At 56.6% G+C, this 24113-nt stretch overlaps 1 protein-coding gene across 5 annotated transcripts in view; it reads right to left on the bottom strand.

Moving 5' to 3' along the window:
- The window catches only part of RPTOR (regulatory associated protein of MTOR complex 1), a 334714-nt gene that overhangs the window by 239572 nt on the left and 71029 nt on the right, over positions 1-24113 (bottom strand). For 3 of the 5 annotated variants that reach the window (XM_045489812.1, XM_045489813.1, XM_045489815.1), the window contains one exon: positions 12348-12430. In XM_045489812.1, the coding sequence (XP_045345768.1) occupies positions 12348-12430 (83 nt within the window). Of the gene's footprint in view, positions 1-8363; positions 8680-12347; positions 12431-15087; positions 15155-24113 lie in introns of those variants that run through there. The other 2 variants (XM_045489814.1, XM_045489817.1) reach the window with 2 other exon arrangements.

The raw sequence follows: 24113 nt of genomic DNA, 5'->3' as shown, positions 1-24113 counted from the left end.
TGCACAGACGCTTCACAGTCACGACTGACACCCGCCCCCCGACTGGCAGGCCGAAACACTGACCGTGCCCATCACACCACGGAGTTCGCCCCCGTGCACACAGGGCAACTCCAGCAATACACACAGCAGTCAGCGTGGTCAGAAACACGCCTCCCAGTCTCGGAGACGTAGTGTCAGAAGAACGGGCATCCTAGTGCTGAAAGCCCATGTGTTCAGGATCAGACGTAACAAGATGGAGATTTCCCCCAGAGACGGCAATCAACAGAGAGCCTAATGGAAATGATGGAACAGAAAAACACAATGAAAGAAAAAAAATGGTAGGTTGGCTAAACAGGAGATTGGCCACTACAGCAGAAGAGGGTTTGTGAGCTGCACAGCAGTCCCGGGAAAACATCCAGACAAAAGCACGGAAAGAAAAAACACAATGCTGAACAGAAGGTAAGACGTACTGGGGACACGAGGCCTCACATCCTCGAATCGGAGGGAACACACAGAGCAGGGTCTGTGGCGATGCTGATGAAAACCATCAGGCCCCACGCGGCAGAGCACCTAACAGGATAAACACAACGTAAACCACACCTACGGGCATCTCAGCGAGCGAGGAGAAGAGCTTTAAATCAGCCAGAGGGGGAAAACGGGGCACCTTGAAAAGATAAATATGAAGACTCACGGCCAACTTTCCAACAGGACAGACGCCCAGAGATGAGACAAACACGCTTTTCAACTGCTTTAAATGGCGGGGGCGGGGGGACCTTAAACTGAAAAGAAAAAAAAAATCACTATAAAATTGCACACCCAGCAAAACGATCTTTCAAAAACGAAACGAAGGAAAAATAAAAACATTCTCAGACAAAAACTAAATAATGTGTTGCCAGAAGATTCACACTAAAAGAAATATTTTAAAACTTCCAGACTGAAGGAAAATGATCCCAGAAGGGACAGAAATGCAGGAAGGAGTAAAGAGGGCAAAAGAACAATAACACAGCCTTGCACGCGGAGCAGAGCCGCTGGTGGGACCGCAGGGGAGGGCAGGGCAAGTACACGCTGAGGCGTATGCTGCCCAGCGTGGCCTCAGCTGAAGGACAGTGCACAGGACGCACACACAGTCACCTGCGGGGTCACCCCGCACCAGCACACGGCACTAAGGCAAGGGGACGTGCAAAAATGTTCTGAAACCTGGTTAACATAAAAGGCAAGGGAAAAGGCAGTAGAAACAGACGAGACGAAACTAAGATATAAAAGAAGCCAGACCCAGACATACATCCAGATGCGTCCACCGTCACGTCGGAGCCCGTAGCTCAGGGCCTCCTCTGGCACCTGTGCTCCTGGCCGTGCCCCGGACGGGCGAGCAGGGCGGCCTCAGGTCACCCAGTAAGTACACCAAGAGCCCTTCTCATCCTCTGTGCTTCATCTGAGCCCGTCCTCAGTGCTCTGGGGGAACAGAGGCGAGGCGGCCGACCACTCTGGCGACCAAAGCCAGACCCGACAGACAGGGGGGAGCCCAGGGGTGGAACGTGCGGTCCTAAGACCTGGAAACTCTGGCTGCCCCCCCCCCCCCGCCAGGCAGCCGCCCCCACCGAGGGCCGACGTCCACGTGGCAAAGCTGGAACCCGCTCTTCACTGAGCCTGCCCCTGCCGGCAAAGCAGCCCCGGCCCTGGGTGAGCCCACCAGCCTGAACCCCCCCGCCGACAGGTGTCCCAGGACCCGCGGAGCTCCCAAGGCCCCAGTACACCGTGCCCTGTTCCCCTCAACTTAAAAGGTGAAGGACTCTCGTCGGTGGGGCACGTGGAAACATAAGCACGTTAAAAGGAGCGACAGAGGGGCGCCTGGGTGGCGCAGTCGGTTAAGCGTCCGACTTCAGCCAGGTCACGATCTCGCGGTCCGTGAGTTCCAGCCCCGCGTCGGGCTCTGGGCTGATGGCTCAGAGCCTGGAGCCTGTTTCTGATTCTGTGTCTCCCTCTCTCTCTGCCCCTCCCCTGCTCATGCTCTGTCTCTCTCTCGGTCTCAAAAATAAATAAAACATTTAAAAAAAAAAAAAGAGGGCGCCTGGGTGGCGCAGTCGGTTGAGCGTCCGACTTCAGCCAGGTCACGATCTCGCGGTCCGTGAGTTCGAGCCCCGCGTGGGGCTCTGGGCTGATGGCTCAGAGCCTGGAGCCTGCTTCTGATTCTGTGTCTCCCTCTCTCTCTGCCCCTCCCCCGTTCATGCTCTGTCTCTCTCTGTCCCAAAAATAAATATAAACGTTGAAAAAAAAAAAAAATTTAAAAAAAGAGCGGCAGACCTGCGAAACGGAGACCCCTCCGATTTTCACAAAATGATAAACACGCAGAGAGGACGCCCCCCCCCCCGACCATGATCGCCATCTCCCGAGTCCTGTGCCCTGGACACAGCAGACCCGTGCTGTCCAAACTGCTCACCTCCGAGAGGATGATCTGGCTTTAGTGCGGTCTAGCTCAAGTACATTCTGGGGATTTGCCCGGGGTCACAGGTCTCCCTGCTCCCAGATGAACGCGGCCATCAAGTGCACTAATGAAAGGACAGTGTTTGTGAAACAAATTTCTTCAGGGTTACTAAGGCACAGAAAACCCTCTGGCCATACCTAACTATCCCAGACCGCTCCCTCCTAAGTCCCCTGTGCTCTTACCGGAGACTCTTAATAAGAATTTCATACGTGGGACAAATCAAACTGGCCGAAGACTATTTAGGACCTAAATGTTATTATGAGGTAATGTTATATATGTTGTGTGTTATGTTATATATGCTGTAATGTTATTATAACGTTATTATGAGACACCACATACATTATTTAGAAAGGACACAAGTCCTCATGACTAGAGTTATGGCTTACTTGATTTAAAAATCTCCATTATGGGGGTGCCTGGGTGGCTCAGCTGGTTAAGCATCCAACTTCGGCTCAGGTCATGATCTCACTGCTCGTGGGTTCAAGCCCCATGTCGGGCTCGGTGCTGACAGCTCAGAGCCTGGAGCCTGTTTCAGATTCTGTCTCTCCTCTCTCTACCCCTCCCCTGCTCACTTGCTCTCTGTCTCTCTCTCTCTCAAAAATAATCATTAAAAAAAACTGAAAATGTCCATTATGAAGTCTTACAACCCAACAATAAAGAAAAATAACCCAAGTAAAGAACGGTACAGGATTTGAAGAGACATTTTCCCAAAGATGTGCAAATAAATGGCCAACAAGTACATGAAAAGATGCTCAACATCCTTCGCTATTAGGGAAATGCTAACCAAAACCGGCATGGCCGTCACCGTAATAATTTTAAAACAAAAACACAGAAAAAAACAAGTGTTGGTGAGGACGGGGAGAAACTGAACCGTCAAATGTCGCCAGTAGGATGGAAAACGACCGGGGAAATCCTCCAAAAGGCAAACACAGAGGGGCGTCTGGGGGGGCTCAGTCAGTGAAGCATCTGACTTTGGCTCAGGTCATGATCTGACAGTCGTGAGTCTGAGTCCCACGTCAGGCTGACAGCTCAGAGCCTACTTGGGATTCTCTGTCCCTCTCTCTCTCGGCCCCGCCCCCGCGTGTGGGCGCACATGCGCGCTGTCTCTCTCTCTCTCTCTCTCTCAAAAATAAACAGACATTCAAAAAGAAAAGGTAAACAGAGTTACATACAAGCCAGCAATTCCTCCCCTAGGCATGTACCCAAAAGAACTGAAAACGTATGTCCGTGCAAGAACCCGTACACGAATGTCCACAGCAGCATCGTTCGTAACAGCCACAAGGTGGAAACAGGCCAAACGTCCACCCACAGATGGATAAACACGACGCAGAGCGTCTGTCCAGCGGCGTTTACTCAGCCGTGAAAAGCCCCAGACGCCGATCCATGCGACAACACGCACGCACACGAACGAGTCTCGGAAACGCGGTGCCGGGTGACGGCAGTCAGTCAGACACAGGCCAGGCGCTGCGCGGTTCCCGTCGTAATATCATGCTATGTGAATTTCATTTCCCCTTCCCACAGCTCCGTGACACGCCACACCTACAGCAAAACCCTGACATTTAAGACAGGGGCACCCAGAAGCTGTCGTGAACCCCCGATTCACAACTACCCCTGTGACAGATGCTTTCCCGGCGGAATGAAGTCAAGCCGAGCAGACGAGCAGACGGGGCCCCTCCCCTCCAGTCTGTTACCATCGCCCTGGAGCCACACTTTCTCCTCCGGCTGGAACCGGATTCGACAGCCCTTCGCAGTTGCGTATGGCGAGCATACGGTGGGCTCCTCGCGGCCACCCCCGATCCCGAGTCCCCTGCTTCAGGCTCTGTATCCGCTACTTTCCCAGCACTTCCTCAGACACCTTCGCTCCCGCCCCGGCAACCCCCCCCCCCCCCCCCCCCCCCGCCCCAGAGCCCGGTGCACAAGGCTCGGCATCGGGGCCTCCAGGTTAACCGGGGAAGCCGCCGCACCGGCGGTCTGGGCGCGTCCTCACAGAAGGCGACCGGTCCTCATTTGCCATGTGTCACACACGCGGCTGAGACCAGATCCCGGGTGGGCTTGTTAAGGACACGGTCCAGCCCTGTTTCGCTATTAAACACGATCCTTCGAGCAAGTCATGCGCGGGGGCGGGCGGGAGCGGGGTCCCAGCAGGAGGAGCACGGAGCTCTGTGCCAGGGGCTCGGGCCTCCCCACCACCGGCTCCACCGCATCCCCCCCCCGCCATCGAGCCTACATTTCACCTCATTTTCTCCTCCCTGTGAACCCTCCTTTGGCGCTTACAGACCCTACAAGTTCAGCGTAAACTCTCAACGTTCACGTCTAGGAAGCAAAACGACAGTTCACGTCTAGGCAAAGCGACAGTTCACGTCGAAGTTCTTCCCACGGCCCCCGGGCCACGGCCTCGCCCCCCCACCCCCCACCCCCCACCAGTGCAGTGGCAGCGGGGAGGCGGCCACCTGCTAGGCCCTCCCAGCCCAGGCCCACCTGCCAGCGGCCCACGGGGTGGGGGCAGGGGTGCAAAGGGCCACGCCTGCGGGGGGAGGGGTATCACAGCCACATAGACATGAGGGGCTACAGTGGAGACACCTCCCTGGCAGTGGCCCGAAATCCACGCTCGCCGGTGTACCGCTCAAAGCCGCGTGGGCCCAAATCCCAGGACTCTCCCGCGCCCACGCCAGCCGCCCTGTGACCGCAGAGGCAGGGGTCACCACGGGGGCCGCACGGCGGTGGCACCACACGAGGCGATGCGCACACGCCGCCCCAGACGGCCGGGACGTGTGGCCGGGGACGGGCTGCTCACCCCTCCGCGTGGCCTGCAGGGTCACCCCCTCCCCCTGCTTCAATGTGCTTGTCGTCTTCTGCCAAGAACCTATCGGCGGCGCCACGAAGCTGCTGGGCGGTGGCCGCCTCTCTGCTCTGCTGGACGCGGTGGCAGGCGGGCTCGGCAGGAAGAGCCGGGTAGAAACGGGTTTTCCGGAGACGGGGGTGGCGTGCGGGCCGGGCTGCACGACCGGAACCGTCCGTGAACGCTGTGCGTGGAGAGGCGGTCGGGCGAGCAGGGAGAGGGCGGGGTGAAGGGGAGTGCGGGACAGGAGGCTTTGTCCACACCGTCGTGCAAACGTCATGAGCACCTGATGCGAAGTGCTTCCCGCCGGGGGGAGTTGTATCGAGTGGGGGCCATCTCCCCAGCTCTCCCTTTGCTCGTGTGCCCTCACCGGCAATGTGTCACAGAAACACTGGCAAGGGGGACAGAGCCCAACCTTGGGACCAACAGAAAAGGAAGCCGGCTGCTGCAGGAAGAGGGAGAGGGGAGCTGGCTGGCCTGGGGGACAACAGGACGGGATGATGGTGTGACGGTGGCATCACGGATGACTCGTGGGGCATCTTCACTGCTGAGCCACCATGTCAGTTTGAGACTAAGGTCAAGCGTGACCGGCCCAACAGGAGTCACTACAAATGTCTCAGAGCACCCCCAGGCCGGGGAACACAGTCCCACGGCACGACTGGGCCCTCCCTCGAGAGTCCACATCGGACTCTGAAAATGCCACGACGAGGCAGAACCCACCCACGCACGAGTCTTGACCGCATCCCTGTAGGAACTTCATTCCGGAACACCCGAGGGAGTCGGGGGGAGAGCTGTCAGCGCGGACATACGCTGCCCTGCCCCTACTCCACCCCCAGCGAGGGACGAGCCACAGTCCGTGGGTCTCAAGCGCCGCGACCCACCCCAGGAAGGACACCACAGGCCAGGGGGGCAGGTCACCCAGCAGCGCAGCGGGCTTGGAGCCCGTCCCAGCAACCGGGCGGGCAGAGCCGCTTCCCTAGCACCCCCAGCACGAGGGCCAAGCCGTCAGCCCCGCTGCAGGGAGGAGGCAAGGACACAGCCTCACCACAGCCCCACCAGAACAGCATCGCACCGGAGCGCCAGGCTGGCAAACACCTGTGCCTCACACCTACAGGACAAGCCTGTGAGGCCCCAAGGAGGAACGAAGCTGTCCGCTGGCCTTCGGCCCCGTTCCCCCCAGACGCCCCCTCCCACCATACGGTACGGCGACGAGCCACGTTGGTCCAAGCACGCGCTCGGTGGCGTGCAGGCAACCCTGTGACCAACAGCAAAGTCGCTTCGGTTCAAGTGCAGCAGTGACTCCTACTTGGCCGATGACCAGGCGGTGGGGCCTTGCTCTGTCCCAGACAGACTTCCCGCCCGCACGCACTCCGCCGGGCGGGCAGCACTGTAAGAACGTGCCAGGCCACTCGCCCACTGCGAACAACCTGAGGAGCACGGTCCACTGAAGGGCGGGATGGAATTCAAGCCCGCGAACGGAGTCCACACCATGTCGTAAGCACGGTCCCGTGTGGCCCGAGACGTACCTGCAGGGCCCGCGGCCACACACAGGCGGGCCACCCCTGCACACCCTGACCTGGCTCCAGAAGGAGCTCCTACAAGCCAGGGGCGCTCGGGCGAGGCCCCAAAGGGCATTCTGCAAACTGGAACGTTCCCGGGACAAAATGGACTCAGTCAGGGTCAATGCAGATTCCGCCCGGGTGGAAACCTTCAAGTCCCTTCACCTTAGTGAGTTATAAACATGCCAGCATCAGGTGGCTTTCGGGTCCCCCCCACCGATAACAGAGGAGAGGGAGAGGGGCCGTGGTCCGCAGCGCTCTGGGGAAAGCACAACAGGAAGAGACCCCCGTTTGCCGCCCCCCCATCGGCTCCGGCCGTTACACCCTGTGCTAAACTGCCAGAAGCCCCCCAACTTGTTAGAAAAAGGCTGAGAAAGACGAATTCTTCATGGGATACGCAGTGCTTTGGATCCCCCAGTCCCGTCGCCCAGCTGTACGCTCGGCTGGGGCCCGACGAGGGGGCAGCGAGGCCTGGCAGGACCAGCAGCCGGCGGCAGCCGCGACAGCAGCTGGCACCCCTCCTTCCATCTCCCGCAGAACACAGATTTATGAACCCAAGAGGTAGTAAGGCACAGCCTTAAATTTAATCAAAAGAAATGTCTCACCAGTGGCAAACTGATAAATTATTTAGACAAGGGTTCAGTCGGCCTGGAAAGGAAATCTGGGCCTGAGAGTCTGGCCACCTCAGGAAAAAAAAAAAAAAAAAAAGCACCGTCCTGACTTCTCTAAATTCCTTCCTGAGCCCAAATCACCTTTATCAAGATGTTTTATCTTGAATAGTTAAAGCTAGAAAAACAAGGAGGAAAGAGGACGAGGAAGGACACCAACTCTCCAAGACGCGAGGTGGGCAGGTTTGCCGTGGTCAGTTCTCCGCTGCTCCCATGTGGCGTTGGGGTCGCGCGATCCCCCAGCCCGTCCCGCCCACGGCAACGCGGAGGCACGAATACACTAATGAACACGACCTTATGTCCCCACCTTTCTGAGTCTCGCAGTCCGGGGCACGGACAAAGAGAAAGCCAGATCTATGGGCATCCACACCAAAGGGCCAGAAATTTAATAATGTTCCCATTGTTTTATTGCGGACGGCACATCGACCTCTATTACGGCACAACACTCGAGGGCCCTGTAGAATGCAATAACGTGCTGTGTGTTTAGCTTTGCAATGTTTCAAAGGACCCTGATTTACAGCTAGGAACAGGCACCTTGTACACAAACATCGGAGCCTGGTAACTGCCTCATGTTTTGTGCAAACTCGATGAGGCGGCACGAGGCGGGCCTCCCTCCCTCTCCGGTGACCCACGGGAGGTTACAAAGAGCAGAGCAGCACCGCTCGCTCCGGGGCACGTACCATCATCACCCAGTGCACACGGCACAGCCCCACGGCCGACAGCAGCGAGCCCGTCAGGTCTCCTGCTGCCTCCATTACCTGAGGCTCGTTTCTGAAACAGAGGAAGCCACCAACAGATGGAAGCAGCAACATTTTAAACATTTTTATGGTACTTACAAATGAACGCAATCATCTTGACATTCAGAAAAGAAAACGCTAAGTATTCGCTGCTGTGGTTGTGCGTCCCGATTGCAGGCAAACCATCGCACTCCGTCGGCGCGGACTGCGTCTTTCCGGGGGTCGCTGGCCCGCATCCCAAGCCCACTCCATAGCCCCGCCCCGAGGGGGGTCCCGCCTGCACCGGTCCACGGGCGCTTTTCCTAAGTACCCTATGATCTAGAAACATCCTCCCTCGTCAGCCTTGTGAACTGAATCTCTCCTTCCAAACACTACCTTGCAGATCCGTTCTGGAAACCCCGCTCACTTCAAGCACGTTTCTCAGACTAACAACCGTCCACCCGGAGGACTCAGCCCCCCCCACCCCCCGCCCCCTCGGCTGGCCCTCCCGCCACCACGAGAAGGGAACTTCTCAACCCTACACTGATTCTATCATCATTTCTGGATCTGCGATCATTTCCTTATATATAAATGCTGCCTGCCTTACATGGTAATGCCTCTTCCAGATGCCATGGGAGAGATCTGCTCTTAGAAATTCAGATTAAAAACAATAATAGATCCTACTTTCGAAGATTCCACGTACTGCCAGCTAGCGTGAACTAGCCCATGCCTACCAAGCTAAACTAGTAAGAAAGCTGGCCGCAAATCAGCTTAGGACTCCAAAAAAAAACCAACACAAAACTGCAAATCATAGCAAATGGAATACACGTTGCAATACAATATCTTGAAATATCAGACACGCATTCTGAAGACCGTATCTTCTCATGTGGTATTTCTTTAACAGTTAATTAAAATGGCGGAGCCCCTCCTGTGAAGGACACGGCTGGCAGATCTGAATTCAAGGGGCTGCGCTCTCCTGTAGGTAAGTGCCCCCCGGGACAGGGTCAGGGGTAGGCAAGTCAGAAAGGCATTCTCTTACATCCAAACACTGCTGGTTCTCCACCTTCTGGATGCCGGTGGCGTGCCCCGTATGTGTGGTCACACGCGGCCTGAAAGCCTGTCTGCGCCACGCGTGCACCCTTGGGCGCCTGGGTGTCGTTGCTGAGGTCCCGGAGGGCCTTCCGAGTCCCCAAGGAAGCTACTTCCTAGTGGTAACAGCAGGCATCTCAGCTGTTTTCAAAGGGACGCACCATCGAAACCTCTCCCGAAGGCATCACACTCTCAAGAGAAAGGCTCCTGGGTTTTTATAGAACATCAAGAGGAGACAGCAAAGCCCTCAGGCACGGAACAAAACCATCCCTAAGAAACCGCCTTCTGAAGAATGAGAGTCTGCGGCTACTGAGTCGACAAGTCAGAAAGGGGGCACCGAGACGAGACGCACCCCCAGACACAGAGATGGTCACTACCGCTCAGCCATCCCAGGACTACGGGCGGCAGCGGAAGCCACCGGCACCAACAGACTCACTCTGGCTGTTCCCTTAGAATGTGAATGCAACGCAAAGACTCCCTAAACTCCGGATCACGCAAAGGGTCCACGGACAAAGACTCCTAGCAGGCAGGCCTCGCCGGGGCCCCTAAGCCACTTGCTTCCATGAAGCAGAGGCTCAAAACGGAGGACCGAGGATGGCAAAGCGTCCGGGGAGGCGCCCGCAAGGCCACGGGCCCCCCACCTTCCCCGTCAGGCCCTTTAGAGAATTCCAGAGCCCGCTACACAAAGCTGAACACAAAGGCACCTCCACAAACACCCCAAATTTCTAATCTTCTACTAAACCCATTAAATCTTCAAACCAGCTAAAGAGAAAGGCCAAAGGAAACGGGTCTCGGGGTGGCTTACGAATAACTTAAGATCTTAAAAGCGCCTTGTCACAGTCACCGCATCCCACGCCACTTTCCTTCAAAACAACAAAACCCCCAAACTGTAAGACACAAGCAGCGGAAGGCACAGTAAGTGGGAGTGGCTCCCTACGAACAGCCTTACCTTCTGAGTCAAAGACCAAGCATATAACAGGTCACCTTTTGAGTGTGGAGTGTTTTTCTCGACTGTCTGAAAACTGAAGAAGGGCTCTGACTAGTTGGGGCTGCAGAAAAGCTACCGAAAATGCATTTCCTGTGCAAAAGAAAAGCCATGATTTAAGAGTACCATGAAAAACGCTTTTCATTTGCTAAAGACTGTGGGGGAAACTCAGGCAAGAGAACGAGTCGGAGGGCGCGTGGCCCGGACCACCTGCACACACGGAGTGGGGGGGTGGGGCATGGGCGGCAGTGAGGGGTGTCCGGTCCCCCAGGGACGAGCGCACAGGGCTGTAAGGAGCCCTCACCTGGAAGGCTATGTGAACCCTGGAGGCGGTGCCCCCGTCAGGAGGAGAGAGGAGGGAGAGGAGAGAGGAGGGAGACGAGGGAGGAGGGAGGAGGGGGAGGAGGGAGGAGGGAGAGGAGGGAGAGGAGAGAGGAGGGAGACGAGGGAGGAGGGGGAGGAGGGGGAGGAGGGAGAGGAGAGAGGAGGGAGACGAGGGAGGAGGGAGGAGGGGGAGGAGGGAGAGGAGAGAGGAGGGAGACGAGGGAGGAGGGGGAGGAGGGAGACGAGGGAGGAGGGAGACGAGGGAGGAGGGAGACGGGGGAGGAGGGAGGAGGGAGACGAGGGAGGAGGGAGACGAGGGAGGAGGAGGAGGAGGGAGGAGGGAGAGGAGGGGGAGGAGAGAGGAGGGAGATGAGGGAGGAGGGAGAGGAGGGAGAGGAGAGAGGAGGGAGACGAGGGAGGAGGGGGAGGAGGGAGGAGGGAGACGAGGGAGAGGAGAGGATGGAGAGGAGGGAGGAGGGAGACGAGGGAGGAGGGAGACGGGGGAGGAGGGAGAAGGGAGAGAAGGGGGAGGAGAGAGGAGGGAGAGGAGGGAGGAGGGAGATGAGGGAGGAGGGAGACGAGGGAGGAGAGGGAGGAGGGAGGAGGGGGAGGAGAGAGGAGGGAGAGAAGGGGGAGGAGAGAGGAGGGAGACGAGGGAGGAGGGGGAGGAGGGAGGAGGGAGAGGAGGGAGAGGAGAGGAGGGAGAGGAGGGAGGAGGGAGACGAGGGAGGAGGGAGACGGGGGAGGAGGGAGAGAATGGGGAGGAGAGAGGAGGGAGAGGACGGAGGAGGGGGAGGAGAGAGGAGGGAGATGAGGGAGGAGGGGGAGGAGGGAGGAGGGAGAGGAGGGAGGAGGGAGATGAGGGAGGAGGGAGACGAGGGAGGAGGGGGAGGAGGGAGGAGGAAGAGGAGGGGGAGGAGAGAGGAGGGAGACGAGGGAGGAGGGGGAGGAGGGAGGAGGGAGAGGAGGGAGAGGAGAGGAGGGAGAGGAGGGAGGAGGGAGGAGGGAGACGAGGGAGGAGGGAGACGGGGGAGGAGGGAGAGAAGGGGGAGGAGAGAGGAGGGAGACGAGGGAGGAGGGGGAGGAGGGAGGAGGGAGACGAGGGAGGAGGGGGAGGAGGGACGAGGGAGGAGGGAGACGAGGGAGGAGGGGGAGGAGGGGGAGGAGGGAGGAGGGGGAGGAGGGAGGAGGGAGAGGAGGGAGGAGGGAGAGGAGGGAGGAGGGAGAGGAGGGAGAGGAGAGAGGAGGGAGACGAGGGAGGAGGGGGAGGAGGGAGAGGAGGGAGAGGAGAGGAGGGAGAGGAGGGAGGAGGGAGACGGGGGAGGAGGGAGGAGGGAGACGGGGGAGGAGGGAGGAGGGAGAGAAGGGGGAGGAGAGAGGAGGGAGAGGAGGGAGGAGGGAGATGAGGGAGGAGGGAGACGAGGGAGGAGGGGGAGGAGGGAGGAGGGAGAGGAGGGGGAGGAGAGAGGAGGGAGACGAGGGAGGAGGGGGAGGAAGGAGGAGGGGGAGGAGGGAGAGGAGAGGAGGGAGAGGAGGGAGGAGGGAGACGAGGGAGGAGGGAGACGGGGGAGGAGGGAGAGAAGGGGGAGGAGAGAGGAGGGAGACGAGGGAGGAGGGGGAGGAGGGAGGAGGGAGACGAGGGAGGAGGGGGAGGAAGGAAGAGGGGGAGGAGGGAGAGGAGAGGAGAGCGTAGGAAACGCGCTTACCCGTGGCTGCCAGTTCTCGTACTGCTTCTGTAAATTTGCACCGATGGTTTCCAGAGCTTTCTGAGGCCCCATCGACAGAGGATCTGAAGAAGCAATAAAAAGGGGAAAGTTCGTTATCCGTGCATCTCCTCGCCGCCAGGCCTGCCTCTCGCTGCGTCCTCCGCCATCACTCACTTCACGGCCACCTCGGACCCAAGACACAACTGGGGTTTTCTGCCATCACCAGACCTAGGGAGCTGCTACGCCCCCAAACAGGCCAGAAAGCACACCGTTCTAGAGAACAGCGCCTTCACCGGACCCACCGGCCCTGTGTCTTCCCGTCCCTGTGCTCACCATGCAGCCTCACGGTCTCCCTGCACCCCCACTGCCTCACCCCCACACTGCCCGCAGGCTGTGCAAAGGAGGGGCCGCAGGGAGGGCCACGCGGCAGTCCCCTCACCTTCTAACGACAGCCCTCACGCAACAGGACGGGGAGGAGGACAGAACGACCACGGTGACGCGTTCGTCTGCGAACTTTCGCCTACGCGCAAAAACCAGTTTCACAAGCACACCCGTGTGTTAGTGGCTCACCCGCCTGTTTCGGGAGTGGATTCTAGTGCAAATAACTCTAACCAGCAACTCCTCAAACTTACTTGGTCTCGGGACTCCTGTGCACCCTTGAAAATTATGCAGAACCCCAAACAATGTTTAAGCGGCGGTATCTATTGATTGGTATTGGCTGTATTCAAAATCAAACGAGAAATTTTAAACAGAGGTCTTCATTCATTCGTTTAAAAGTAATAACAACTCATTACATTTGAACATAGATACTTATGAAAAATGACTGTTTTGCAAAAAAAAAAAAAGGAATCAGGGAAAAGAGCAGGACTGCCTTACGATTTTTAGAAGTTTTCTTTAGCATCTGGTTTAACACACGACAGCTGGACTCCACTACCTGCTTCTGTGCTTATCTGTCACAAAACGTGGTCCTCGCCGACACAGAGGAGGAAAACCCCACCTCACGCACGGACACACAGACGCTGCCGGGAAGGAGAGGCTGGTTTAAATAGCCTTTGTAGGGGCGCCCGGGTGGCTCAGTCGGTGAAGCGTCCCACTTCGGCTCAGGTTGTGTTCTCGCGGTTCGTGAGTTCGGGCCCCGCGTCAGGCTCGGTGCTGACAGCTCAGCCTGGAACCTGCTTCGGATTCTGTGCCTCCCTCCCTCCCTCTCTCTCTCTCTCTCTCTCTCCCTGTCTCTCTCTCTCTCTCTCTCTCTCTGTGCCCCTCCCCCACTCACGCTCTCTCTCGAAAATAAACAAACATTAAGAAAATAACAAAAGAAGTAAAGAAATAAACAGCCTTTGCAGACAGTTGTGGCTATCTTCTTGGATGCTATACGACCCCACCGCGGCAGTGTCTTTAAGACTGCGTGACGTGGAGTCTGAAAGCACAGTGATGGCCCTGGATCTACGGCACTGAACCCGCTAGTCTGTCGTGCGCTTTGAATTTTTTTTTTTTTTTCAACGTTTATTTATTTTTGGGACAGAGAGAGACAGAGCATGAACGGGGGAGGGGCAGAGAGAGAGGGAGACACAGAATCGGAAACAGGCTCCAGGCTCTGAGCCATCAGCCCAGAGCCCGACGCGGGGCTCGAACTCACGGACCGCGAGATCGTGACCTGGCTGAAGTCGGACGCTTAACCGACTGCGCCACCCAGGCGCCCCTGTCGTGCGCTTTGAATGGACCCTCTACCGACGGATGACGTGTCGTCATCACTGGTCACTTGTAAAACCCTGGCTCACCGAGCCATGTGGATCTTCGGCATTTCGTTCCCTAATAGCTCAAATTTTACCACCGGCAACAAATACTTCCATGTCTACCTAAAGTGACGGCTCACTCTGTTCACCTTCCAGAAAACGCCTGCCAAATGCCCCAGGTCCGTCAGTCGCTTCTCCAGGCAAAGAGGATCTACCACGAAAAAAGCCACTAGTGTAGCTCAGGACTCACCCACCGCGTGAAGCCTTTCCTCCCTGCAACCAGGACCCGCCACCCGGCAGCCCCCGCCGTCACACAGCCTTACAGGTGTGCTGTAAGACTGTTCACTGCTGAGCCACAGTCCCCAACACAACACCTTTCCCGAACTGTTTGCAGTCTCCTCGTTTTCCGTGTATTAACGCTAAGTCTGCCCCAACGCCCCCAAGCATCCCTCTCAAATACCGTCTTGCACACAGTTAAGATGGCGGCTAATCTCCCCCGACCCCCGGCCGCCCCCCGTGCAACCCCTGCTTGGCAAGAACCTAACACTCCTCCCTGCAGAAGTGGGAATGGCTCCCAAGGACACAGCCTCACGGGACCGGGGACAACAGCACACACACGTGACCGGAGTCTCACAGGGAAGAGAAAATTAAGTGCAGAACTCAAAGAGCAGTTGAAGACACAATGCTGGACAACTTCCCACATCTGGCAGGAGACATAAACTTGCAGGTTCGAGAAGCTCAGTGAACCTCCAACAGGATTAACCCGAGGAAACTCATACCCAGACACATCAGAGTCAAATCGCCAAAAACAAAAGACCAAAAATAAAAGTCCTTGGAGAAAAATCCGTTCACAAAGGATCAGGAATGAGACAGTCTCTGGGTTTCCCAGCGACAATGAAAGCTGGACAGACAGAGCAACACCTCCAAGTCCGTCGCGAAGATAACGTCAGCCTGATGTTCAAGTCTGAGGGTAAAACAGAGGTCTTTTCAGACACGCAAACACTCACAAAATCTGTCCCGTGGTCTCCTCTTGAGAAATACAGCACCAAACAAGGCCATGAAGGATCCAGGAAAAGAAAGAGAGAGACCACAAGACGCCCACGAGCCAGCTCTAAGGATGAAACGGTTCAACAGGAGAGGGGTAGTTTTTAAAAAAACGAACAGATTATCTGAACACTGGAATGGCTACTGATAGCACCTGACAGATCTACTGGAGTGTATGTCAAAAAATGAACTCACAAGTTCACAGAAAATTTAGCAAATAAAAGTAACTGGCAAATTTGTAACTACTACAGGGAACAAATCGCTTACACAGACAAGAAAGGAATCAGAGTAGCCCCTCTGGGAAAGGCAGAGAGAAGAGACGGCTCTCTCTTAATATACTTTCTAGTATGATGGGACTCTAAAACTTGTATGCATGTACTACTTTGATTTTTAAATAAAAAAGAATTATAAAATTACGTAACGGGACTTCAGGATTGGCAAGGACCTTTAGCATCGGTGCGTCAAAGTCATCGAGGACTTTCTAAAACAGAGACGCCGGGCTCTAGCCTGGAGACCCCAATTCGACAGCTTCAGAAGAGCCCAGTCAGCTAACGGGCACATCCTGGCTGAGCGGAACCTAATGAAAATTGGGTCATAATTAACTTACCTGGAAGAACTGTGGTAGATTCGTTTCCATCTGTAACTAAAGACATTAGACGTTCATTTTCATCTCTCTGTCGTGGTAGGAACCGAGTGCTGAGGTCTCGAAGGAATTACGACGACCCCAGTCAACTCTGCTATAATCTGAATCACAAGACTGGCAAAGGGCCAGAATAAATCGGGATCGGAAAAATAAAAACTCAGGGCCACCGAAGAGCAAAGGGGAGCTGAAAACAGCATCAGCAAACGGCCAGGCCTGGGACAGGAGACCAGGGGTAAACACAAGAGCCGGCGTGAACCTTCCAGCCCGTGTGGCACCCGTGTGCCCGGTGCTCCGGCTGGATGGAGTCCACGGGCAAGAGAAGGACACGGTTTCCTCTGGACAAAGAGGAGAGGCCCAGCCGGGTGGCACCTGATGGGAGGCAGGTCGTACACGTGCCCTCTGCGAACCCCGAACCCCGTCGAAGGGAGGAAGGGAGGGAGTGCAGGAGGTGAAGGTACTCATGTCGGGGGAGGGGCCAGAGCTGGCCCTCCCCCCTGGACTTCTCCCCTTGGAAAGCCCAGGCCCTCCCGCCCCACACGGTCCTCTCCCATGTCCCCAGAGAGGGCCTGCCGCCCGTCTGCCAGAGCTGGAGGGCCTCTGCCCGCAGGCAGGCCGGCAGTCCCCTCGCGGTCGTGGCCCTCCTCCTCCTTCCCTGGTCTGGCTCAAAATTCCTGCCTTCCCGAGGGAGGGGCCGCGATCAACCAAGGCCGCCTGTCACATCCTCTGTACTGGGAACCCCGTGGCCAATTAACTGCATGGTTTCCTCCCAAGGGTATGACAGTGGGGGGAGGCGCGTGGGGGGAGGGAAAGACGAGGACAAGGAAAACGATGCTTTTACTACAATAAACCAAGTCGCTGTGTCAGCGAAACTAAGTTCCTCGTGGACAGCGTGGACAGTCTGGAAGTGTGGGCGCATCTCTCCTCTCCTGCCCTCACGGGTTCCTGTTCAGTGAACAAAGTGGGCGGGCAGGTGGGTGGAAGGGAGAGGGCGTAACTGGCATCTGTATAAAACGTGAGCTTTGCATCGACGTTCCTGCAAGGCTTTCAGGCTAAGCCCCGTACCTCGTTATGCGCAGACCTTCACGTCGGCAGGAACTGCAGTCAGCCTACGCCCCGACACAGGGGAGAAGCTGGAGTTCTGGGTGGTCAAAAAACCGGGTCACGGTCACAGAGGTCGGCGGTGGGGCTGGCACTCAGCCAGCCTGGAAAACCTCCTGTTCTGTCCACTCTTCCTTCGGGGGAGCCCGTGCACCATCAACTACCAACGTGCTGTTCCAGCCGCAGCACCTGGTGCCGGCACCGTGGCCGCTCTCCCTCCTCCTGGGAGGTTCTGGAAGGTCCTGAGAAGGGCAGGAGCCCGGGGAGCACGGCTCTGCTGACCCGGAGAGGAGCACTGGGGGCCTTCTCCTGTGACGTCACTCCTCCCCGGAAAAGCCTGCATGCTCCCTTTTGGGTAAGGTGAACGCGAGCACGACGAACTTAAGGGGCCGGGCTGGCCGGAAGGTGACGAGAGACCGGGCCGGACTTCGGGGCCGCTGCCTGCACTGCTCCTTGATCTGCGTTGGGTCAGTCTGGGAAAAGCTGCCAAACTATATGCTGGGGTCAGCCCACCTTCAGAACAGACTGAAAATTAAAAAAGCACACAGAGCTCGCTGCTCAAAGAACGTCTGTAGTCCTCTGTAGCTTGTATTGAAGTGGACGTTTCATAGGTATTTGTTAATTGACGTATTAACTGAGTACTGCCTATTAGATCAAGTGCAAATTTCTCTGTGTGGCGTTCGAGGACTCTGCCACTAATTAGCTGTGTAACCTCGAGCAGCTAATTTTCATTGAGAAATAATAATGGCAAAGGGGCCGCTTTGAAGTCAGAGATAGTTTCCCACGGCTCTGCGCCATCGGCCATGATGTCACCCACATACATGTTCTCATTAGAAGCATACACAGTGGGAGGCATTTCATCCTACTGAGTCGAGGACAGAGCAGGACACAGCCTGGCAGCAAGGCTCTGGCCAAGGGCCGGACGTGGCCCTCCCATGGCCTGAGGGTCCCAGGAAGGGAGCCACCATCCTCCAGGAGCCTCGTCTACACTGCAGCCGGGCCCGACCCTCAGTCTCACCGCCACTTAGCCGCAAAATAGACGAGGTCCTGGTGCCATCCCCCATGCCCTGCCCCTGCCCCGTGCAGGCACCAGGAGCCGTGGCCGCGATGCCCTTTTGTGACGTGCAAACCCTGTCGCTCGCACAAGGCACTCTGCTCACGGGGGTGGAGGCTCCACACGATTTACACTAACGCCTCCTTCAGGGGACACGGAGATACTGACGGGAGAGGCCAGTGTGACCGGACAGAGAAAAGAGGGCCTCACCGGGGAGCCCCCGAGAACAAGGGCTTCCACCGCAGGCCCAGTGGCGCTCCAGGCTCATGGCTGTGGGTGCCCCCTGCACCCCACAGCCGGGGGGCTCAGCCCCCACGGCTGGGCCCCTTCTCCTCCTCGCGGTCTTGGCTCTCACCTCCCCTGCAAAACCCCCTCCCTCCACACGGCCTGCCCCGAGTCCTCTAGCCACAGCATCTTCTGAGCTCCTGGGCCCCTCAGGGTGGACCCACCTCACTAAAGGCGCAAAGATGACCGCTCTCTTCTTAGCTCACCTGCACAGGGCCTCTCGGTGCCCGCGTGCATGGAGGGAAAAAGAAAAGGCCTGTCTCTAAGGAGTAAGAGAAAAACACAGGTGAGTGCCTCCTCGATATTTCCTTAGGACACTAGAATTTCCAAGCCCCTGACAAACCTTCAGCTTTCCTACCTCTTAAGATACACGGCTACCATTAACGAGCACATAAAAAAATCTCCCGGCAAAATTAGACTTCCTCCTGTTCAGCAGTCAACTCATCTGCACCCTGCTTTCAAACACAGACATCTCTCCAAGAGGGATGGGCACTCACCATCCTTCAGTGGGGATGCTTTTAGTATCGCTGCTGTAGCATTTAATGTCAGGCCATAAAACAAAACAGCCTCTCCCCTGCTTCTCTGAGAAGAGCTGAGTGTCACTTCTATGAAATAAAACAGCATCTTATTATCTGGCGGAGTGGGGGGGGGCAGGGGCGGGGAAAGACGCGTTGAAAGCCGTGAGGGAGCGCGGGAGGGCCTGTGAGCCCCCCGAGTCCGCACCTTCCCCACGAGCTGCAAGGGCCTGTGCGCCCAAGCCTTCCCTCCCTGCCTTCCCTGCGTCAGGGAGGCCGTGCACTGGCTTCAGAGCGGCACGCTGAGGCTCTACCTGTTTATTCTGGCAACGACGGTCCCTGTCACATCAGAAAGCCTAAAGGGCCGCTTCACGGACGAGGACAGGCCCGTTCTCCGAGCCTCCGGAAGCAGCGCTCTCTCCTACGCGGTGCTGGCAGCACATGCCCGGGGACAGCGACACGGACTGAGAAGTAAGAGTCGCCCACGTATCTCACCACTCAGAGCCCTCGGCCCCCAGGGCAGAGCGGCTCCAACCTGCACCGACCACCTCCCCTGGCCTGAGGTGGGTCTGTGGCCCAAAAGCAACCCACCTGCAATCGCTCCACCCCTGCACAGAGACCCCACGCTCACGGGCACACCGGAAAGCAAAGCAGTGGGGCTCTGGTCGTCACCTGACACGGCTAACGTCCACTTTGTAAAACAAAATGAGAAACGCGCAGCCCTTCGCTATCAAACATCTGCCGGAGGCCCCCAGAGCACGGAGCCGCTGTCCCACTGGGCTGGGGTGCACGACACACGCTCCGTTCTCCTCTCTCCGTGAGCACGCGGGGCCAGAGGAGAAGTGGACGCAGGAGGCGCCTGGGTCCCCGCTCAGTGCTGTGGCAGGCGGGGGGTCCAGGTGGCGGGCGAACAGGCATCGGGGGCCGCTCCTTGCCACAGGCGGTCTGCACTGAGCCGCGTTCCCCCTCCCAGGAGGGAGGCGCCCTCACTGCTCCATTTTACAGATGAGGAAACTAAGGCCCCGGTAATGGGTGATTCGCTGAAGGGAACAGCAGAGCCCTCTGACTTCCGGAGACACAGCACAGACCCCGAAGACCAGACACAGTGTGCAGACTGGCTGCCTTCCACACAGGAGGGCCCTGTGGGCTGTGTGGCTGCACCCGCCCCTGCAGGGGGCCGTCCCGGCAATGCCCTCCCCTCCCCAACCCCGCCACGACCCATTCTGGACGTCCGCATCCTGAAAGACGCAGGACCAACACTCCTCGGGCCTGGGTGTCCTTGCCCCGCCAGCCTAGCCGCTCTTCGGCTCTCACCACCTGACCCCCTCGTCCGGTGCTACCACTCATCCCCAGCAGCTCCCCTCCCCACTGACTCAGGACCCTGGCTCTGCTCCTCTTCCCCGGGTCACTGCTCGCCCCGGGCGGGTGACCTCCCCACCCCCTTGTCCACCAGCCAGGTCTTCCCAGCCGTCCGCAGATGCTGTTCTGCTCCGAATGCCCAGAAGCACTGGCCTTTCACACATCTCCAAGGCTGGGCCCCAACTCTCGGTCCCGGCTGCCACTATCATCACACCTGACACCGGCAAATGCCTGCACGAGCCAGCCTGGGGCCACTGGCTGGGGCTGGGCAAGGCTGGCAGCCCTCCGGGGCGGGGGCTCCCGGGGAGCTGTCCGTCCCATCAGGGGCTCAGAGGCCGCACAGGCGAAGAGAAGACAGTGTTCCTGGGGAGGGCTGGGGACTTGGCAGGGAGGAGCAGACACCCGTGTGGGGAGGGGCAGATAGCAGGGACGAGACGCTGGGTCGCACAGGGTAAGAGACACCGAGAAAATACATCAAGGCTGTTGGAGGAGGGAATCACAAAAACGGAAAATCCCACTGGGTTGGAGACGAGGCACAATGCATGGTTCTTAACGTGTACAGACAGCACGGAAATACAGATGTGAATGTGTGTACACAGGAAACACACCTGTGCACACGCGTGTGTCCCCTGCTCTGGCAAGGGGAGACGAGTGGCAAGACACTGCTTCTCATGACAACACCGGCCCCGGGGTCTCCGTTTCTAAATCCGGATGCCGCCGACAGCACCTGGGCTCGCAGGCGGTGTGGCCCATCGGGGGAAGGGCCAAAAGAACAAGCCGGAAGTAAGGAGGCACTCAACAGTGGCGCCAGACGAGGGCCACGTCAGCCAGTGGGAACAGGGCCGGCTGGCTAGCCCGGAAACGAGCAGAGCATCAACACAGTCAACGGTGACACTGGACCGTGACCCACTGGGTTCACACCGGAGACACAGTCTGATGAGGAGCACGCACTCAGCCGGCGCGCCTCCCCCCAGAACTGTCATTACTGACACGGCGGAGAGGGGGCGCTCGCAGCCTCGAGTTCTGGCGGCACCCGCCCTGTCGCGCCATAAGCGAGTCGTAAGCGGTAACGGGACACGTCAAAATCACGTGCCACCTGACAGATGCCGTGCGAGGAAGGCACATCTCTTCCGCGACACTCCCGAAGAGGCACTGCCAAAACTCGGTCCTGAGGAAACACGGGGACGGTGTCCTAAACACAGCCTGGGATCCTCCGGGCGTCAGGTCACGAGTGCCGAGCGAAGACTGAGGACCTGGTCCGGTTTGGATGAGATTAGATTAACGGCCGCGCACGATGCGGAGTCAGGCCCTTGTGCCACAAACGGCATCCGAGCCAGGTGGAGACCCACACACAGTCGAGGCCGACAAGGCAGCAGAGTGCCCACGTCCATCCCGATGGCGACGGCCGCACTGTGTCACGCTCCTGGGAACTGTGCACTGAAACTCCCAGGCAGTGGTCAGCAGGTCAACAGCTTACTCTCGTGTGAAGCACAAAAAAAGCCTTCTAGTTCTGTGTGCTTGCAACTTTGGGACCTTTTCTTCCTTTCTTTCCCCCAAAATAAAATCTTAACACACACTGCCCGTGCCCCTGCAAGTTTGCTGAATCAAATCTCCAGGATTCTGCTTTCTCTTAGGCCATATTGATACAATCACCATCAGAAGGGCCAACCCTACCCAAGTTTTAATAAAGGTCAATGCAAAGTTTTTAGCTTAGAAAAGGCAAACAAGTCCCCTTGGGAGGAGCACTGGGTGTTATATATAAGTGCTGAATCACCAGGTTCTATTCCTGAAATCGTTATTACGCTGTATGTTAACTAACTTGGATTTAAACTTTAAAAAATAACAATAATAAATAAAAATAATAATCATAAAAAACGGCAAATGCCCTTCTGAACTGAAAATCCACTGAAATTAGTACAGAGTAGATTACATTTCCTGAATTGCAGAAAAATTTTAAAAGCTCAATATAAAACATCTCTTTATTTGTTGGGCTTTTCATGGCAAGAAGGAACCAAGGAATGATTTTCTTTTCCACTGACATTGTCTCATAAACACCCATCAAAGAGCCTGTGTGAGGTAGGAAGGAGGGGCTCTTTTGGTTTCTTTCTTTGGGTGGGGGGAGCTTCCCCAGGGAATCTAATAAAAGCCAAGCATCCTCTCCTGGAAGGTGCATTTCTCTACTCAGACACCATCACCCACACAGTCCCGGGGAGTCCACCATCCCTGGGAGCTCACGGTGGGATCCAGGTTGAGAAGCTTTGCTTTCAAAGCCTAACGTAAGAGCAGTTAAAGAGGGAGAAAATAGAACACAACTGGCGAAATCCCACTCTGAGAAGGGGTAAGTGAAGGAAACAGTCAGTGGTGGCTAATAAGAAGTCAATTTCAGCGGCACAAGCACCAGGACGTGGCAGAGAGCCAAGAAGGCCTCGAGGGAAATCAGCTACGGAAACCGCAACTCTGTCCCTGAGCGCGGGGGACGAGAGGCCTGGGCCGCACGCGGGGAGGCTCTGAGACAAAGAGTGAGACAGGCAAGTAAAGTGGGAAAAAACAACTCCTTTTTCAATTCAGAATAGAATCTAGATCTCCCGGGCTACTGGAAGGTAGGACACCTCTCATCAGCCAAGGGTGGGGGGGACCTTTCCATTAGCAAAAACAGGCACTAAGAGAGACCTTTTGTCAAATCCAAGCGGCACAAAGCCAGCTTTCAAGTAGCAGAGGAAACCTGTCCTTTGTAATTTCTGTTATTTAAAGTAGATGAAGACAATTTCTGCTTTTGCTGAGGGATGCAGAAGGCTGGGGGAGGGGGGTGCTGCCCCCAATCTTAGCAAAAAGAGAAAGCCAAACACTCAAAGTGGAAACAAAGAAAAACCCACACTTCACTGTTAAATTATGCCAAAATTTAGAGAAGAAATAATACCCGATTCACTACCAGCTCTTCCGTAAAACAGGAAAGACGGGACTATTTCTCAACGCATTTATGGCCCCGGCATCACCTTGCTACCAAAACCGTGCAAGTGTGTTGCAAGAAAAGAAAACCAGGAACCAGTATCACTCATGAACACAGACGCAAAATTCCTCAACAGCAGCAATCGAATGCACCAATATATAAAAAAGATAACACAAGTGGGGTTTATTCCAGGAATTCAAGGTTGGCTCAACAACCAAAATTCCATCAACGCAACTCACCATATCAACAAACCAAAAAAAAAGAAAAGCCTGGTGATTATCTCAAAAGATGTCAGGAGAGCAGTTTGTAAGATTCAGCATTGGCTGTTGACAGAAACTCTGAGCAAACCAAGAAGGAGCATGAGGAATAGCGAGAGCCTACTGTTCTCTGCCCGCGAGGAGAGTGCGTGGAGGCTGCGGGGCTCCCATCTCCCTTCCACGCTGAGCCACGCGGCTCTGGCCACGCCCTCCGTCCTCGCCTAGATCTGCACACACATCACAGTCACTCCATTTTTTTTTTTTTTAATTTTTTTTTTTTTTTTTCAACGTTTATTTATTTTGGGGACAGAGAGAGACAGAGCATGAACGGGGGAGGGGCAGAGAGAGAGGGAGACACAGAATCCGAAACAGGCTCCAGGCTCTGAGCCATCAGCCCAGAGCCCGACGCGGGGCTCGAACCCACGGACCGCGAGATCGTGACCTGGCTGAAGTCGGGCGCTTAACCGACTGTGCCACCCAGGCACCCCACTCCATTTTTTTAAAAGTGTACGTAGCCGCTATCATGTGCCAGATATGGGCAAATTCAAGGGCGCCTGGGGGGCTCAGTCAGTTAAGCTCTGTGCTGACAGCTCAGAGCCTGGAGCCTGCTTCAGATTCCATGTCTCCCTCGCTCTCTGCCCCTCCCCTGCTCGCGCTCTCTCTCTCTCTCTCTCTCTCTCTCTGTCAAAGATAAATAAACATTAAAAATTTTTTTGTTTTAAAAGAAAGAAATGAAATGAAACCCTCAGATTCACACAAACCAGTGCCAGCCTTCCAGGGACCTGACCGGTGGAAGGCAAGGCCAGCCCAGCCCAGCCCAGAGCCCCTACA

This window comes from Leopardus geoffroyi, chromosome E1 (genome assembly GCF_018350155.1).
Source record: "Leopardus geoffroyi isolate Oge1 chromosome E1, O.geoffroyi_Oge1_pat1.0, whole genome shotgun sequence".
Taxonomy (NCBI): domain Eukaryota; kingdom Metazoa; phylum Chordata; class Mammalia; order Carnivora; family Felidae; genus Leopardus; species Leopardus geoffroyi.
Note: the sequence above shows the minus strand (reverse complement) of the source record. Positions and strands in the feature narration are given on the sequence as shown.